The sequence below is a fragment of the Pinus tabuliformis genome, chromosome 9, assembly GCF_031772625.1.
Source record: "Pinus tabuliformis cultivar Carrire ecotype Pingquan chromosome 9, CPIR1, whole genome shotgun sequence".
Classification (NCBI taxonomy): Eukaryota; Viridiplantae; Streptophyta; class Pinopsida; order Pinales; family Pinaceae; genus Pinus; species Pinus tabuliformis.
Window position 1 is genome coordinate 704624984 of NC_142307.1, and position 19072 is coordinate 704644055.

General features: G+C 37.2%; 1 protein-coding gene across 1 annotated transcript; it reads right to left on the reverse strand.

Moving 5' to 3' along the window:
• Positions 1 to 1907: 1907 nt before the first annotated feature.
• Positions 1908 to 2773, reverse strand: LOC149150625 (uncharacterized). The gene is made up of 2 exons (XM_089442877.1): positions 2714 to 2773; positions 1908 to 2570 (listed from the first exon to the last, which is right to left on the reverse strand). Exons 1-2 carry the CDS (start codon positions 2771 to 2773, stop codon positions 1908 to 1910), a joined length of 723 nt encoding a protein of 240 aa, XP_089299003.1.
• Positions 2774 to 19072: the final 16299 nt, after the last annotated feature.

Consider the following 19072-nt stretch of genomic DNA (forward strand, 5'->3'; position numbering starts at 1 on the left):
ACCGCGCGCTTCCTTTTTATTGCTGGAACCGTCCAGTACTGAAAGTTTGACATTAATCGTGACGGATTACCATGGACCTATATTTAAGTGTTATTAACTCCAATTGCTTAAATACAACTGTAAGCATCTACATCCCCGTGTATTATCCAGCAATGGGCGTGTACGACCTTTGCATTATCCAGCAACAAGCATATACCAATTCCGGCTACGGAAGTAGTCATATCAAACCATTGAATCCTTTGGTCAACCAACACGGACCCTCGGCGGCAGAAGAATTGGAAACCCGCGAATACAAAGAGTTATCGACTCTCTGACCTTATGTCGATTGCTGATTCGCTAAATATTTTACGAATCAGTAATCGACATAAAGATGCCTTTCTCATTTTTGTGATTCGCCAGCGAATCAGGAATCGACATAAAGATGCCTCTGTCACTCCTGCGACCAGGAAAGGTATACGTAGAACTTTTCAGAGTAACTTTGTCGCAATGTCAGAGATTTGCACCCAGACATAAGCGGCAGTTAAATCTGTTCAGTTGAAGAAGGGCAGCTACGTGTTTACATAGATGAAATCAAACGACTCAGAAGATGTACACGTGGTAGAGTTATCATGTTAGCTCGATGGAGGACACATAATGTCGATATACAGAGAAAATCATTTTTCAATAGAAAAAATTGTCATGTTAACTCAGAAGAGGACACACACTACGCAATGTAAGTGCAAAATTGACGATGGCATATCACGTTCGTGGGGTGTATTGTGCAGCCGGTTTGTTATCGTTATGCGTGTGCAATCAAATTGATAAGTACTTAACCTTTATATTTCACATGACATTATGTTGATTCACATTAAGCATTTAAATTTTACTCTTATTCACTTGTTTCTCTTTTTATTTATGGAATAGAATTTTTAGAATTTTAATTTAATTAATAATAATTATGAAATAGATAATAAGTATTTAAATTTTATAAAATATTTTAGAATATTTTTAGGCTCGATAGGCTTTCTTTTGAAAGGGACTTTCGTCGTCCCTTTGTTTCTCATGCTGACACGTTGCATCGGGAATAGAGCGGGCACAACTGTAGAGTTCTGCAATCTCATGCTGACACGTGGCATCAGAATAGAGCGGGCATAACCGCACAGTTCTGCAAGCGAGCGGCATCGTGTATTCATGGATATTCATGAACGTTGTTCTGCGGCTAAATTCGTGCAGTTCTCTTCGGAAGATTATGCATTCTTAAGCTCCAGTAGTAATGGCGCATTGTGTTTTCGGAGAAAGATGCATATGGTACCTTCTGTCCGTTTGGTAGCTACCCAGTTATGCGGTCCCTGTTTTGCGGTGCACAGCTGTTCTGTGATGCACGATAAACTGTTCTGCGGTTTCCGTGCTTCCATGACTTTACCGGGAGCCTTCTTGGATCAAACTACCAGCAGCCTTCTTGGATCAATCTCACAGAGTATAGCAGTGTTCAAACTGATAGAGGAGCCTGGTTTGACAATCTCACGAATGGGTAACGGAGCTGGAAATCGTGAGCCGGAGTTGTTGTTTAGAAAACATCTGCACAACATCATTTCTTCCAGGTCAGGTCATCGTCTCTCTCAGTCCTGTTTAATTTTCACTGCTTGTATTCTCAGAAGCCCGGGTCCATTTCCTATACCTACCGAGACCTCGCCTATGACTATCCCGATATCTTTGATGATACCTACCGAGACCTATTTCACTATTCTACTGTGAGATTGTCCTGAGACTTACCGGGACTCTATGGTTATCCCCGGACCTGCGTTATCCCAATACGTATCTTGTTAACTGGGATCTCTCTTGGTAATCGAAAAATATAACGATTTAAAGCAATCGGCCTAAAATTTCCGAGTACAATGATATAGCCCAAGGCCTTCCATGGGGCTGGGCTATTTGCCCCTCCTTTCATTGCGGGATTGAATCCTCTGTAACATGAGCTGCTGCTTGAAATTATGAATAAAATTTTCAGCCATTGCATTCAGTTCGTCCGTGGATAGGCCATCTGGGTTTGTGCCATCTTCAGTCCTAACACAGTTGGTCATATCTTCATTATGAGGAACTTCCAAGACGTTGGATGCGGCCACTTTAGATTTTTTCATTCCCACATGTGAAAAGCTTTGGGTTGGCTCAACCAGGGGGGAAAAATCATGGGTTTTTCCTGAAAACTGAGGCGGAAATGGAGGATCAATCGGAGGAGAAAATTGATGGGTTTTTCTCAGAAACTCTGGAGGATTTGAAGACTCAAGCTGGGGAGACAAACGATGGGTTTTTTGTGAAAAAACCGGTGGGTTTGGAGCCTTACCCTTAGGAAATTTATGTTTTTTCGGCCTTGAAGGCTCAACCAGTGGAGGCCTAAATTGCAGCTCCTCTTCTTCTTCTTCAAAATTCTGTCCATGTTTATCAAATGTAGTCCTACGCATATTGCCAGCTTTCTTCTTATTATTATTGCCATTGGTGGGACCTCTGCTAGAGGTGACTGCAATAGTCCCAAAGACCAGATTGAATAACACAAAAAGCATTGAAGGGGTGAGCCAAGTGTGCATCACATTGGACTACTTGAGTGGCACCATGAACATTATTTTCATTTTTTTGAGTTGTATGATCAAGTATTGTTAGGTTAGTGTTCTCATAGTTTGGGAATCTGAAATTCCAAATAAAAAACAAGGATACTCTGAAAAGAAATCATAAAACAAACAATCAAACAATTTCTGGGAAGCTCACTGCATTCCATCCGGGTAGACATGAGCTGTTCCATTGAGAGCACTAGATAAAGAGGTAACGTTCAGCACCTAACCTTCAAAACTGTTATAAAATCCCTGGAATTCCTGCATAAAGATAATTCTAGCATTGTAAAGGCGAAACTTGTCAACTTTTCAGCATTGCTACCCACGGGAAAGCAAATTTAGGCTGAATAATAGAGTGACTGGATTACTTGTTCAGTAAGAATATTGTGCAAATGGCTGGCATACAGATCAGAAGACAAATTGCTCTGGCATACCAAAAAAATGCTCTCACTTTCATTTTAATTTTATTTGGAGTTATTGTACTTCAGAGCTAAGAACTTCCTTCAACAACATACCTTCTGCAACACGAGTTTCCTTCAACAACATGCCCTCATATACCTTGATCTATCCAGCAATGTAGAAAATCTACAGCAGTTAAAGCACAACTTGCCCATGCCACTGTATTAGATGAAGCAAAGTATCCAATAATCATATTGAGAAACTAGATCATTTTCAGAATATATACTCTAGGCTAGCAGGCTCTCATGATAAGTAGTGGCACTTCTATCAAAGTATCTTGTGCTTGTTAGTCGCAGGAAATACAAATATGGTCCTCTATCGTTGCCAGCCTTTGGTGACCATAAACCAGATTCTCCTCATTCAAGGAAGGAATGCCTGAAAAAGAATACGTCCTTTCTTTTGCCAACCTCACGCGCTTCCCTCCTTTCTAGGGTGTATTACACTTGAAAGGAGTATAGTATCACCATGCCCTTCAACATAAGACCCTGCACCATCAATGTCCCTGTTAAGGGTTGTCACCTTAGCAATAACCACCACCAAATGAGTTGTAACCTTGGCTTCCACAACTGGTAGAGTCAAGACAATCCACCTGCTAGCGTGACATCTAATGCAACATCCTTCTATTCACTTACGCTCTATATGCTATAGACATCATGCACTGTTCATAGAATGGTAAGTGTGTGCATAATTAGTTGTAAAAATGCAGCCCAACATTACTTCAGCCATGGTTTCCAGCATGCAGCCATATAGCAGAACCTTGTGGAAACAAACTGGATTCCAATAAATATGTAGCTTCACCCAACCAACTTTATGTATACATACACAGACAGCTAGAACAGGTATAAACCAATAGTCACACCTTCCTAGCAATCCTCAGGCATGTTAGATCATGGAACAAATGATGATGGTTGTTAGTTGCAGGAAATGCAAATATGGTCCTTTATTGTTGCCAGCCTTTGGTGACCATAAACCAGATTCTCCTCATTCAAGAAAGGAATGCCTAAAAAATAAATACGTCCTTTCTTTTTCCAACCTCACGCGCTTCGCTCCTTTCTAGGATGTATTACATTGCAAATTATGGGTACATGCAGGCCTTGTCAATGGCGCGCTTGGGAAGGTCATCTCAATATTTTATTCAATTGACTCAAAGCCCCCAAAATTACCATCCTTTGTGGTTGTTGACTTTCGACAATACAGAGGCACACCGTGGGACATTTCACACCCAACATATGTACCCATTCCTCCCATCACAAGGGGTGCACGCCTTCAGATACCACTTCAAATGGCATGGGCTTTAATGATACACAAGTCACAAGGAATGACATTAGACAAAGCAACAGTGGACATCAGCACCAGAGAATGCCAAGGACTGACATTCAATGCAATTTCAAGAGTGTGATCACTAGCAGACATACACATCAATCCAGCATTCCCATTCTCACGCATTGCACAAATGCACAAGAATCCATATCTTAAGCGTAGACAGCAAGAGGAATCACTCCTTGCATCAAAATCTATTCAGGATAATACACTTTAGCCAATCGTACAACCTGTCTTCCAGAATTACCCACATGGTAAACACCACTCACTACATAACGAAGTTTCACATAGATTTTCTTGCTATTACATTTAGTTTCATATGATTTTATACTCGTTTGGAATCGTTTAATTTATTTTGAATATTCAAACAAAATCATCAAACATATTCATTGTCACTTACAATGTTCCCTTTTTGGATGGCAACAAGTATGAATACATGCTACCTACGAAGGTTGTATGAGTGTTGCGAAGAAATTCAGCAACAGGAACTTATGTTACAAGATATGCAGACAAGGAACCTGCCACAACAATCAATGCCACTTTACCGTTTGCGCCCAGCCATTAAGTTGTTAAAGAAAATAAGGAAAATACTTAAGATAACAATTCACATCCATGAAAGGGATGCACACAGGCAAATGCGCCATCAATTGCAGGAACAGCTCGCACAATATGGCACCACAATAAACACTAACTGGTGTTGCCGATGCCATGGCCCATCATGCATATATGATTAGCTGCTCATTCTCAATTACATCTCTACATAATAGAATGCTTTTATTGTACATATGTTTAGAAGCCAACAAATACTTTCATTGTATATATGTTTAGTTATATCTTACCAAACACATCTCCATGCCTAGAGTGACTTGTCCCCGTTGACTTTAGGGTCTTCAGAATATTATGGATGTTGAGCATTTTAGCTCTGGACCAAACTCTGTTGTTTTGTTCTCGTTTTGTTAAGATCTATTTATGCAATTCATGGAATTACAGTGTTTAAATTTCTCTTCATAATTTACAGTGGTTATATTCTCCACAGAGTTTTGTATGGCTGTGAATGTAATCAGTAAATAGGTTGGGTGTTTTCCTTTTCCTTGTAGTATACATATATGCATTTTGGTATTTTATGGCTAAACACTTGGTTTGAAATAGTTCTGCAACCAAATCTTGCATGTACGGCATGTAAATAATTCTATTTCTGAAATCACAAAGGAATCTTGTCTGTGTAACGAATATGCATACAGTTTTTAGACTAGATCAAGAGCCTACTACAGACCAATACCCTACTTTTACATTCTACCATTTTAGTTTACACACGCATTAATCAAATCAGCTGAAGTATTCCCTCTGGCATTGGACAATTGTGGACTCTCAACAAGTTTCTGACCAGTCACAACAATATATCAGGGACTATCCTAGTGGAACTTACTAACTTATCCTCACTGTTGTGGCTTTCTCTTTATCACAATATGTTGCATGGGGAGCTTCCAAGAACGATAATATCATGGAAAGGTCTTTCTCAGCTTAACCTTGCCAACAACAAGATCACATGATCAATTACTGTGTCACTTGGGCTGTTGCCTGTTCTTAACAGCCTTAACCTCTCAAACAATTTGCTTTCAGGGGAAATACCCCTTGAATTAGATAAACTCAAGTTGAGCTTTCTTAATGTGTCTCGCAACCACTTGTCTGGCTCTGTCCCTGTTGGTTACAATAATCTAGCATATAGACATAGGGTATTGATTTCGGTTATTGTTGTGGCCATAGTAGTCTGCTTGATTGGTATAGGTTTCCTCCATAAGGGACACAAGATTTTCGTGCAGGTTAACACAAGTACAGAGTCTTGGAAACTCACATCCTTTCACATGGTTGACTTTGAAGTGTCAGACATTCTGAATGGATTGATAGAGTATCATGTTATTGGAAGTGGACATGCTGGCAAAGTCTACAAGGTGGCACTGGAAAATGGTAATATTGTTGCTGTGAAAAGGATCTGGAATAACGAGAACCCACGATCTGTCCAAGAAAAGAGATTTCAAGCATAGATAGAGCTTCTAGGAAAGATTAGGCATACCAACGTTGTAAAGCTGCTTTGCTGCATCTCTGGTTTGGATTCTAAGTTGTCAGGCAAGAAATTGATTGTGGTGGACAGGTAAAAAAGAATAAACAGAGGGTTTTTATTTCCCTTTTTGAGGCTAGATCTTCAAGGTAGAGATGTTCAGTGCTGGGCTTCTCATGTCCATTTATACTTACTGCTCCTCTATTCTAAAGAGATGATCAACTATTTGGTGAGTGATACTTCGGGCATCTGTAACTTTGTAATGTCTATCAAACTGCTTGAGGCGAACCTGGGACCTCTCTATGGCAGATCTCTGCACTATTGATGTGGACTAAGAGGAGAATATATGCAGGAAAACCCATCGTTTGCTTGACTGGCTGTAACTGTCAAAATGTGATATGATGGGTATCTACAATTTGTACAGTAAATAATGTTCTCAACGTGCATGCATGCAGGCCTAATCTGGAAAATGTCAGAGATCTATTACGTTCCAGCCATGTAAATAAATAGAAAGGATCTTTTATAGATTGAAGGATCAGTTCTCTGGTTTGAGTTTGACATGTTTTGGCCTTTGTGTCTGTGAAATGCATCTGGTGCTTTTACGTTCAGTGGGGGATGAAAGGATATGTGTAGCATTGTAAATAGGTAGATCATATAGCAAATTATGTACAGAATGATCAGTTTTCTTGCTGAATTTAACATGGTTTTAGCCATTTTGTTTCTGAAACCAGAATGATTATTGCATTAAGGGCACTGGTTTTGTTATTGGTAAGCTCAATATTGTTATCCCAGAATGGGATTAATGGTGTGTATGTTCACTACAATACAACAACTGGTCCTGTGGAAGGTAAGCTTAATATGCATTTGGTCCCCCATACACACGACGACGTGGGGTGGCTTAAGACCGTTGATCAGTACTACGTAGGCTCCAATGACAGTCTTCAGGTCTTATTAATTCCTCTATTCAAATATCAAGCCTTATTCTACATTAAAACAGTTTGTTGTAATGCATCTGAATGAAATGTATTTACCATGAACTGTGAATCATATCTGCAACCGGCGCAACCTACCTGTGTGAGGAACATATTGGATTCTTTGGTCTACTCATTGCAAGAAGATCCGAACCGTAAATTCGTTTATGTAGAACAAATATGTTTTCTTACCAAATAAATCATCAACGTCCTTATGAATAATGGAGAGTATATATGTATACTGAAATGATTTATAACTGAGTTTGCAGTACCCAGTCTCTTCAAGTTGATATATCTGACCTGTAGTGCTTTGAATTCAAAAGAGGAAAAATTGAACAGCTAAAACTTCTCTCAAGCTGAATGGACCAATTGTTTCTCTTGGTTTTCAGAACAAAAATATGCCAATCAATCTTATCACCTTTCACCCACTACTATTTGTCAACTCATTCATTTGATCCCCAAAAAAAATCCTTTTCCTATGTGAAGGAGAGAAAAAGACACCCCTGTACTATGCGGCAATCCAGACCCAAAATGTTTTGGCAAGTTTGCAAATCCACATAACATGCCTAACCGTTATGCATCTCCCAGCAAACTACACAACGTGCATTTGTAAGGTCAGTGCTACATAGTCTATCTTTTGCTGCTGAACCCATACGAAGATTGAACCACCTAAACATTCTAATCTCAAAATACTTGGATGGCTAGATACCTTGAGGCTTCAGGCCTCCTCAACCACCTTGTTTCGGTATCCTGAATGTTCCATTCTTGTCAAGGTGATATGCATATTCTCTATCCAATAATGAAGGGAAATATTTACTGCCAAGAACCCAGTGTTGCTATGCAGATAGACTCTAGATTCACTAAAGAGTTTAGGTAGAAGAAGTGAGGTGACGAGATGGGATTTGTACTCAGTTCAAATCTAATTTCATTAAAAAATTTAGGGACATTAAATAGGGTGATGGGACTTATATTAATTTACAAATTGAGGTTTCTCAATGGCCATGCCTTAGAGTAAACTTGTGACCCATGTATGGAATCTAAACAGTGGATTGAATGCAGTGAACATAAACAAATAACCTAGTTCTGGACAGTCTGATCTGGTTCTAGACAGTGTATTGAATGCATTGAGCACAAACAAATACCCTGAAAGAACCTCGTTCTACAGTATGATATGGTTCTAGACAGTGTATAGAATGCACTGAACATAAACTATTAACCTGAAGTAACCTGGTTTGATGTCTATGCTCATCATGATAGTGCAAGGATGCATAGATGCGTACACTTAAATAGTTAGTTTGATATATATGTTAAACATGGTAATGCAAGGATGCACATCTTCAATTAGTTGGTTGAACTCTGCTTTAACTGTAAACCTAGATGAATCTATTTCGGTATGAACTAAATCCATATTCAATCGACTCTCAAACTAATTCTGTATAAACTTTACTTGAGATTGTTGAACTTCTACGACTACTTTTATCATTCATGAGCATCACATCACCTCACTGCCTGCCATATGACATTCATGTGAATAGTAAACCATCAAAGGACACACCAGCGGGTAGGACAAGAGGATTAAGTACATTGAATGGGAATGGATAACTAGGTTTCATATTTATGTGAAGCATTATAATGCAAGGATGCATATTTTAAGAGGTTTAAATACATTGAATATAGGTATAAGAATACAATAAGTATTGGTTTAAGAATATTATAATTTGACTTTCTAATCACACTATTCAATTACGGGGCCTACCTTATTTCCATCTGGTTATGGTTACCGAGATACACACAATGGTAAATGTTGACATAAACCAAGTAAATAATATTACGGGGCCTACCTTATCTCCATCTGGTTATAGTTACCGAGATGAGAGAATGAGTTAAAAACATGGATCGATGGGAATGACTGTCAGTTGAGAGGAAATAAGACTTGCAGGCACCACTTGTGGTGCAAAGGCCTGAGAGCAATAAATGCCACCAGGACAACTGCGGTTAAACAATATACATAAATTAAACGTTCCAAGATACATAAAGCAATAGATACAGAGAACTTTCCAATACGCAGAGGCACTGAGACACATAAACCAGATGTCCTTGGATACATTATTAAAAAAGAAAAAAGTTCAAGGAAACTTTTTGAATAGACTGAGACAAAATGGGCAACTCTTATCAGAAAGGGAACAAAAACTTCCACATTCCCTCTTCCAGTCGCAAGCCAATGGGTAGACAACAATCAGAAATGGATTCCCCTATGAAATCAACTGCAAATTAGCTCCAAATCAGTTTCAACAAAGGACGAGGTTATTTATTCACCAAATCGTAATAAAATCTTCAAATGTCACTGAGGACTATCAAGTCAGTAAGCCAACTTCGCTCATTTTCTCGCCAAGCCAAGTCGAACTCAAAGGACTCTGAGTTAATCAACCAAGTTATGCAACACTGTTCACAATTGCTTGCTAACCTTCGTCCTTTATTGTAGTCCCATTTGGCCATTTCTGCCACCAGTAGACGTCAGTATTTAAATCTGAAAGATTGCAATAAGAGAGAGCAGGTGGGGCTCTAGAGCCCAAATGGCAAGATTCCTTCTACATTAAACAACAAAAACATGTCAGCGTTTTAGCCTTTCGTCACATTCACATACTTGAGTTTTATATCATTTGGATGTTCAGCTTTGGAAGATGCTCCAGACACTCACAATGGGTTGCACACTGCTATTAATCTGTATTCTAATACTCTCAATTGCTTAGAAATTTGCAGATATGGACAAAAATCCAAATGATAAGAAGCCATATTTTGGTTTTTTTATCCAAGTTGAAAGATATTGTATGAAATCATGACACACATGGTTCTTTTTGTCTTCGGCTCGTCCACATAGTTAACCAGGTATCCCATGGAGTTGCAAATTTGTATTTTCCAGATTCATTTGTCCTTTGCAAATTTCTCTTATCCATCGCTATTTACAATTTTCTAAAAAAAACTCTTGGGAGTTGAAAGTAAGGGCTTCTGTATTTCCAAATATTAAAGTTTTCAATTTTAAATTGTTAATGGTTTCCTTCTATATAAAATTATAATGATAGTGATCTCTGAACATCCTTCTTGATCAAGTCATGTTAAGGTTACCTTTATGATATTTATTAAGTTCAGTTTGATAGATCCTTGTAATGTGTTCGGAACTCTATCCTTGGGGAATGGAACATGAACTCTGTAAGGGCCATTTCAACTTTAGTGGGTTACTCTCAAATTTCTGTATCTTATTTGCTCTTCAACTAAAAATATGATTCCAATATATGAAGTTGAAGCTCCTGGATTTAAATTTTCAAAATATGATTCCAACTTCCAAGAAATGAAATTGAAGCTCCTAGAATACAATTTTCTTTGGAGCCCAACTGCATGCTACTATCACTGGAATAACATTCGCACATAACTTTTTTCCAACATGTTGTATTTGCCTTTTTGAATAAGAAAATGGAAGGAAATATATGCGTGTACTTTTAAGTCAAAATTAAAATAACCATAAACAACACCATGAAACTTCTTGTAAATTACAAATACAACTGTTCAATAGATAACATATCTCGGTAGAAAAAACCAATTGTAGAGGGATATTGTTTCCACCCAGATGTAGAAATCCCAAGGACTCACCCCAAGTCCAAGGTGAAGATGTGATAAGGAAAAACTCTCCCCAAAACAACAACAATGTGAAAACCAATTGTCTCTGTAATCACGCACACATGTAGTAATAGGTCACATTTTTGGAGTTGATTGGGTTTATCTTTTATGTTTTTGGTTATGTTTTTTTGTTGGGATTTTGGAATCAACTAAGTGGGCTTTTTGTCCCTTATTTCGCTCTCTTTTAATAGACTTCTATGGACCCTTTCTGAGGCTACATGCACAGGTCCTAGAGGTCATATTTACCCTACTTCCTTGCAAGGGTTTGGCCTTCAAAGAATACAAGGGAAAGTTGAGGCATCCATTTGCACAAGACTATTTTTTGGTTCATCTATAGACGAGGCGAAGTTTCCTTGCAAATTGTTGAGGTTGATATGAGGCTATCGTGGGTTTATATAAGGCTAAATGAGTAATAAATATATTAATTTTAAAATCAATTACTTATTAAAAAAAATATTTTATATACAAGTTGGTTATATAAGCAATTGCATTACTTATTTTAAGAAGATTTCCCAAAATACTTTGAAAAATAGAATATATGAATTTAAAATGAGTTTCAAAATTTTAATAATATTAATTTTCATAATTAATTAAATTATTTTTATTAAAAATAATAATAATAATGTTTAGGAAAAGCATCTTACAATTAGTTAATGTTTTAGTTGTAGTGTCAACCAGCAATGTAAGTGATTTGTTTTAATATTTGCAAATCACAAATTTCTCCGCTTTTCATTTACCATGTAAAACGTTGTAATTTACTTTTTATTTAAAAAAATAAAGTGTGTTGCCAATAATCTATTGAGTTTTAAGTATGAACGCGTTCTAGACTTAATATATTGATATGAATGGTTTGGTTTTGGTTTTGTTCTTTTAATATCAAATGTGCTGGTACGTGATGGTCATCGTGGTTATTGCCTTGGTCACTAGTGAGCTTTATATATGCTTGACTATCTATAGAGGTGTCTTCCTTTTAATAATCCTATCGGCCTCTCTTTGTACCTTTTGGGACAATTGCTAGTTAATAATATATATGAAAAAAAAAGTGGAGATTTATTGCATCTAGGTGCTCTATAGCCTAATAAATGAGAGAAATGTTGTTATAGATATATAGACTAATATATGTATATATTGTGTATAAAGTTATTTAAAAAAAATTAATAATTTTATTTTAAAAATCAATGTTGGTCATAAATAAGATACTTCATTTTTCACTTTTATTTTACATTAGACTTTATATAGTGAAATAAAGTAATGGAAATTATAATTAATAATTAAAAATAATACTTTTTAGTGTGAGGGATATATAAAAATAAAAATGACCCATGGTATTGACCCATCAGATTCATGTGGAATATAACCTATTTTAGAGGGAAATTAAACTAACATAGAGATATTTTAGTTTGATGTAGATAAATAATTAGTTGTAAAAAATAACGACATTGAATCCATGTAGCCTGGTAAACTTTTTCATTGATATGTTCACACTAGGCATTTGCGATATGTTCGAGGTGGGGGAAATATTAGGAAACATCTAATAACCTATTTTAGGGGGGAATTAAACTAACATAGATATATTTTAGTTTGATGTTATATTTAGATAAATAATTAGTTGTAAAAAATAATGACATTGAATCCATGTAGCATGGTAAATTTTTTCATTGATATGTTCACACTGGGCATTTGCGATATGTTCGAGGTGGGGGAAATATTAGGAAACATCTAATTATTACATTTAATCTAATATTTCTGCCTATCTCCATCTATTTTTTACTAGGTTATATTGGGTAAAATATGATATTATAATATTCATTTTACCCAATATCTCCCCAATATTTACCCAATATTATTGTAATTTTTCTCTATATTTTAAGTTTGAAAGTAAACAAACTAAACTGTAGAGTTAGCCAGGGTGGCAAAATATTGAGTAAAATGTAATAATATTACATTTTAATTAGTATTTCCCTTCACTCATGGCCAGTTTTTATTGGGTGGAGGTGGTAATAAATATTGGGTAACATATAATATTATAATATTATATTTTATCCAAGATTTCCCCTCACCCAATTCATTTTTTATGAAACTTTTTCTTTTATTTAAGGTTCATAAGTAAACTTAACAACTATGTAAACATTTGATGTTGTAATTTCTAACATTTTGGCTTGGCAAAAATAAAATAAAAAACATAAAATTAATAACTATATTTATATTTATATCTATAATTAATTGAAATTGATAATTAAATCAACCTACATCCTTCTTAACTCATGATCTACCAACAACCGAGAGGGATTAAAATTCTTGAGATGAAAACCTCTTTTAAAGTGAAAAGCGATTTGATCCCTCCCAACACTTGTTAGATAGATATGGAGTTAATATGGATCTATGCTAATCTGTAAAGTAGTTATGTCATTTTTGTTCTTTTAATTAATTTGATTAGTTAGAAAAAAAATGTCACATAAATAAGTGTCGTATGTACTGAGTTATATTTTTTTGGGGCATATAGTATTGATAAAACATGGCATTGGCCCATATCTCTATGGTAAAATAGGGTTAAATCTTCATGGTTAAGAATCTTACATGTTTTTTTAAATGTATATGTGTGTAACTCTTCATGGTCAAGAAGCTTACAACTTATAAATTTTAACATTAATTTTTACATTAAAATTGAAACTTTTTAGGTGTGGTAAAATTTTGGTCATGTAACTAAACCCTAGCTACTATGTTTTTCATGGCTCTTTAACCATCTTTCTATGGCTAATGGAAATGGAGGGAGTGTATATCCTTCCTATAATAGGATTGTAGTAGGATATAATCATTCGGGGCAACCTTTTGCTACTAACTCCAGTGTTTCTCGACAAAACCCTAATAAGGATTAGCAAATTCCACTGCGACCCAATATACTGTTAGTGAAATGAATGCCAATAAGTTGTCTTCCTAAAGCTGCAATAGACCCTAAATTTGAAGTTCAATGTGCTCGCATAAGAGAATATATACAATACATATGAGATCACGCCCTAATCAAGAAATTTATTGTTATTTAGCCTTCAAAAAAAGCACTCTCACACTAGATCCAACTAAAATGGAAACCCAAGGGGTAAATTAAATTGGAATTGGGGACCAAGGATTTCCTCACCATAGTATTTTCCAACATTGAAGATAGAACTCAAGTCTTTGAAAATGGTTCGTATTTTTCCAACTGAGTTGCGTTATATCTCCACCTTTGGATAAAAATATTGATGTCTGATAAGGAAGACTTCACCGCAACATTGATTTGGATAAGGATGTATTCATTATTGCAATAACTCTATGATGAGGAAATTTTAGCCAGTATATGCAATTCCCTCGGCCATTTTGCTAAAGCATCAAAAGCAACAAAACAAGTGAGGTACATTTCTTCTGCCTGCATTTGTGTTTACATGAATACATCCAAGCCACTCTCAAAATCCATCAATAATTATTATTACGATGAGATCTAGAAGCAAACTGTCGATTAAGAGCACATCTATTTTTGTTGTCAAAGGTTCCATGGATATGGCCATATTTATTGTAATCACCCACTTATGGATATAAATGTTAACCATGATCCTATCTCTTCTTCTAATTATGAGGTCTTTAAAAAATCTAGAGGAAAATATAAGGATCCCAAAAGCCCTACCCCACATCCCAACCCCTTGGGGAAGAAACCATCCACCAATAATTGCTTTGACCCACTCTCCTCCTTGAAATCTCCTGAGCCCTTGACCTTGCCATCCCCTAGAGTTGTTATGGAAGATTCCAATCTACCTCAATCCTCCTCTACTAAGTCGTCTCCATCTTCCTCTTCGCCCTTGACTCTCCCACCTCTGCATTGCGCCACCCCAAAATGGGGCCCAAACAATCCTTAGAGAATAATAAGGATATAGTTCTAGATTCACTTGACCTTCTAGAATCAGCCAAAGCCTAGAAAGGAAAATACCCTTACACTCTCTAAGGACATCAAGTCAAAGTGTTAAGATGTGCGTATTTCAAATCTCTCCATTTTCCCTTAAAATTCGCATTAAGGATATCTAGTTCAAGCTTGTTAGGAGTTCAATCCTAGCCATTAAAGGACCCCATCAAATTCCAAAGGGAGGAAAAGTAAAAAGGTAGTAAATAAATCAGTAGATTGTGAAGAATTAGGGGATATGTTGGTTAAATCTAGATGCATCAAAGAAATTATGGATGTTTTCCCTTCTTTCAACATATGCACAACATGAAAATGATCTCTTGGAATATGAAAGAACTCAATTGGGAAGGAAAAATATATGCTCCTCAAAGAAAAATTATTCTCTAAAAACCATGTAGTTATGATGATTCTGGAAACCAAAACTTCAAGTGATTTAACTACCAATTTAACAAGGAAATGGGGGAGAGACTGCAAAGTGATTGCTATTGATTCTTACGGATAATTAAGTGGCCTTGTCATTATATAGAATGCTTAGGAAATTCACATTCTTAACATGTTTGCTACCTTTCACATTCATACCATCCAATTTCAACTCATTAGCTCCATTGAGATCTATTACCTATCCAATGTATATGGAATTCCCTCACCCAAGTACAAACACCTCTTCCTCCATTCCATTGTCGGCACCCACAAATTCCTCAATTCCCTTGGATCCTTGGTAGAGATTTTAACTTCATCAAAACCTTAGAAGAAAAGTGACGTAGCGTAAGATGAATTGATGCAGACTCCATCCTATTTCATGAAAAAAATTATGTCGTCTCACCTAGTTGATCTTGAAACTATAAATGGTATCTTTACTTGGAACAACACAAGAGGATTTGTGTAACAAGTGACTTCAAAATTGGATTGTTTCTTAGTAACATAATCCATTATGACCTAGGATATCTTTTGTAAGCATCCATACTTCTTATTCGTGGCTCAAACCATCTATATGTCTAAATATTGACATAAAGTCCCAACCCTACAAGAAACTCTTTTGCTTAGATAAGGTTTGGCTACACCATTCAGACTTTCAAGCTAAGATAAAGTAGTGGTGGGAGAAATGAAAAACATTGGAAGGCACATTAATATAGAACCTCCAACACAAACTCAAATACATTAAATGGAATCTTAAAGGCTAGAATAAAGCGAAATTCAGTAATAGTTTGGAGGAAAAGCACAAACTGGAATAGAAGATGGAGGAAATATAGTAGGAAACCATCCTGTATGTCCAATCAGAGGAATCATTTAAATAATAGGCTGCCACTCTCACTAATATTAAGGAGCGCCAGACACATGAATAATTCTTTGGAAACAAAAATAATGGGTATGATAGCTCAAGGAAGGGGAAAAGAACATTGTTTTTCCATAAATTTATGCTTCAATGCCACCATCATAATAACATATCTTCCCTAAAAAATATGGAAGGAGTAAAATTAATGGAACATTAGGAAATAGGTAAGTGTTGATGGTGCTGGACCCACCAACATGTCAGGGGATCTCCCCGGTAAGAAGTCCCAACTAGACCTCAGATCATTTGGTGTAGGAGTCCTAACAGTGGGACATACGGTATTGCCTTGAGCACAGTTTCACGTAGAATTAGGTAAGATATCCCTATTGGTAGTAAGGGTTTGACATGTGCAACAAGCCAAGGAAGGTGCATGAACGGTTTTAACAAACAAAAAGTGACGTGAGTGCACCCCTTGGAAACCTATGGAAGCACGAGGATTGGAAAGGAACACACGAGTGAAGATGCATCAAAAACTGGAAAGCACGTAAGTTAGCAATCCAAAGTGATGGTTAAACCAACAACACATCTCAGTAATATTCATAGATACTTATACAAAAAGAGTCCATACATGCATGCGTAAGCAAACAAATACATATATCATTAGAGTAAACAAGATAGTTGAAATACAATAACAGCATATACATGAAACATGCTGGCTCTGTTATATTAAGACGTAAAAGTTCCAATCATACAGTACAACCATGACCAACCACTAGTCCCGATAGTGGAATGTTACAGTGATTTCCGCCTACTCCTCTAAAGAGATATACTAGCTCTACACAATGGAGAAGCCAAGGCTCATTACAATACTCTCCAAGCTTGCTTTAAGGTACTCTTATCGAAAGCTTGGTTGACCAAAAGCCTCTACAATGAGTTATGAGGTACTATATATAGAAAAGGATGGGGTGACCCTTGACATTACCCTTTGTGACTATTCACCTACCCTCATGACCCTTCAACTACTTTATGACTGTTACATTCAACTATCGACACTTGAACTTCCACTTGAAAAGATGTTACATACAATCTGCACATGTATCCATGTGAGACAAAATAGGCTTGAGAAATCCATGCAAGACATCACTACACTCGGACAGTTGTGGTAAGACCAACTCTTCGACATCCTTGCGATGATTGACGATGGTGAACTAATGCCAAGCTTGGTTGTCTGTGATGGTGTCCGTGTGCTTCAATGGTGACATCCTGCTGAAAGCGAACTCTTGCATCTGTTGCATCTAAGCACACTGATGTGGCTCCTCTGTCCAACTTGTCTGATAACATGCACATCATTGTCTTAAGTGCAACTGGACCAAAAACATACCGATGCATAGTGTCTGTCTTGATCTACAAGTGTGGGTTGGTTACCATGTGCATCAACTTGTCGAAATACATGTTCAGCTCCAATCAGACTTGCTTGTTGTCTTCACCTCTATGAGGGTGCCAAATGGGTGGGATCGCATGCATGCGCATAATGTCATACATGATCCTGAATACCCTTGCATGCGATTGACAATACTGCTCACGCTGTCTTCTCCATGCTAGCTGCTGGATGGGTCCATAACATGTATGGGCACAATTTCATCAGTATGTGCATGATGCACCTCCTGCTGTATCTGTTCCCGCTGTAACTTCTTCTGTTGTCAGTGGAACTCCTGTTCTTCTTTGAGTTTCCACTTCATAACCTGCAACTCCTTCTTTGTTTCTCTCTCTGCCTTCGCCTAATTCGCTCATCGCACCATTGCCTCATAGCCTCGATCTCCAAAGATACTTTCATCACAAGTGGATCTGCTTGAGCTTACAACTTTGTTTCACCTCTACGCTGTCAAGAACCTTCCTCTTACATTTGTTGTATGCATGTGTGCTACCTTCTACTCCTGCTAATGGTCCTACTTGTTGTGATGCCACTACCATTTCATCTTGATATCCTTTTCCATGAACAACATGATGTCTTCATAGATAGGCAAGTTCATAGACGCTTGATCGACAACATCCTAAGTTGTGCTATGAACAGTGTCTTCTAATCTGCTCTCCTGAAAGCCATTGTAATTGTGTTAGTGGGAGGCTAACAAACACCTGTGATACGTGGAGACATATAAACACTCATGAAAAGAAATCTATCAATCAAAAACCAAAACAAGCTGAAGGACAAACACCCAACATACCTATGTGATTGTCTATGAAGATTGCACAATTTTCACCGGGAGGCTAGGAGACTGACTACCAAAATTGTGCAACACAGTTTAGGGTGTCATGAGGTTGAATGACTGCTAGAAATATGCAATGCATAGTCCATCCTGGCCTACTAAGGACTGAAATTGTGCAATGCGCAATTTCAGTCAATAGTGACATGCAAACCAGCAAACTACATTGCGCAATTTCTGGCGCTAGCAAGGCACTACCTCCCAGAATTGTGCAATGCAAGTCTGTAGGTCAGTGTTGGGCCAGGCTTGTGCAATTTTTGGAGGGAAACCAAAGCCTTTACTTCCAGAAATGCACAATGCTATTCGGGTAAGGTAAGGTCCACGTTGAGGCAGCCCAGACTCGTCGACGGACGACTGAAAACATGAGAAGTCTAATTGCATGGTGAAATTGAGTTAAAAAAAGAGTGAATGATCATTCATGCAAAAAACAAGCGCAGGATTCAGAAAATGGGATAACATGCATATGTGTGAAATGGGTCAGCGTAATGACGACTGTCGGTGCGAAAGTAGTGTCATGCATGCGACAATAGTGAGATGTGAACAAAAACTGAAACTG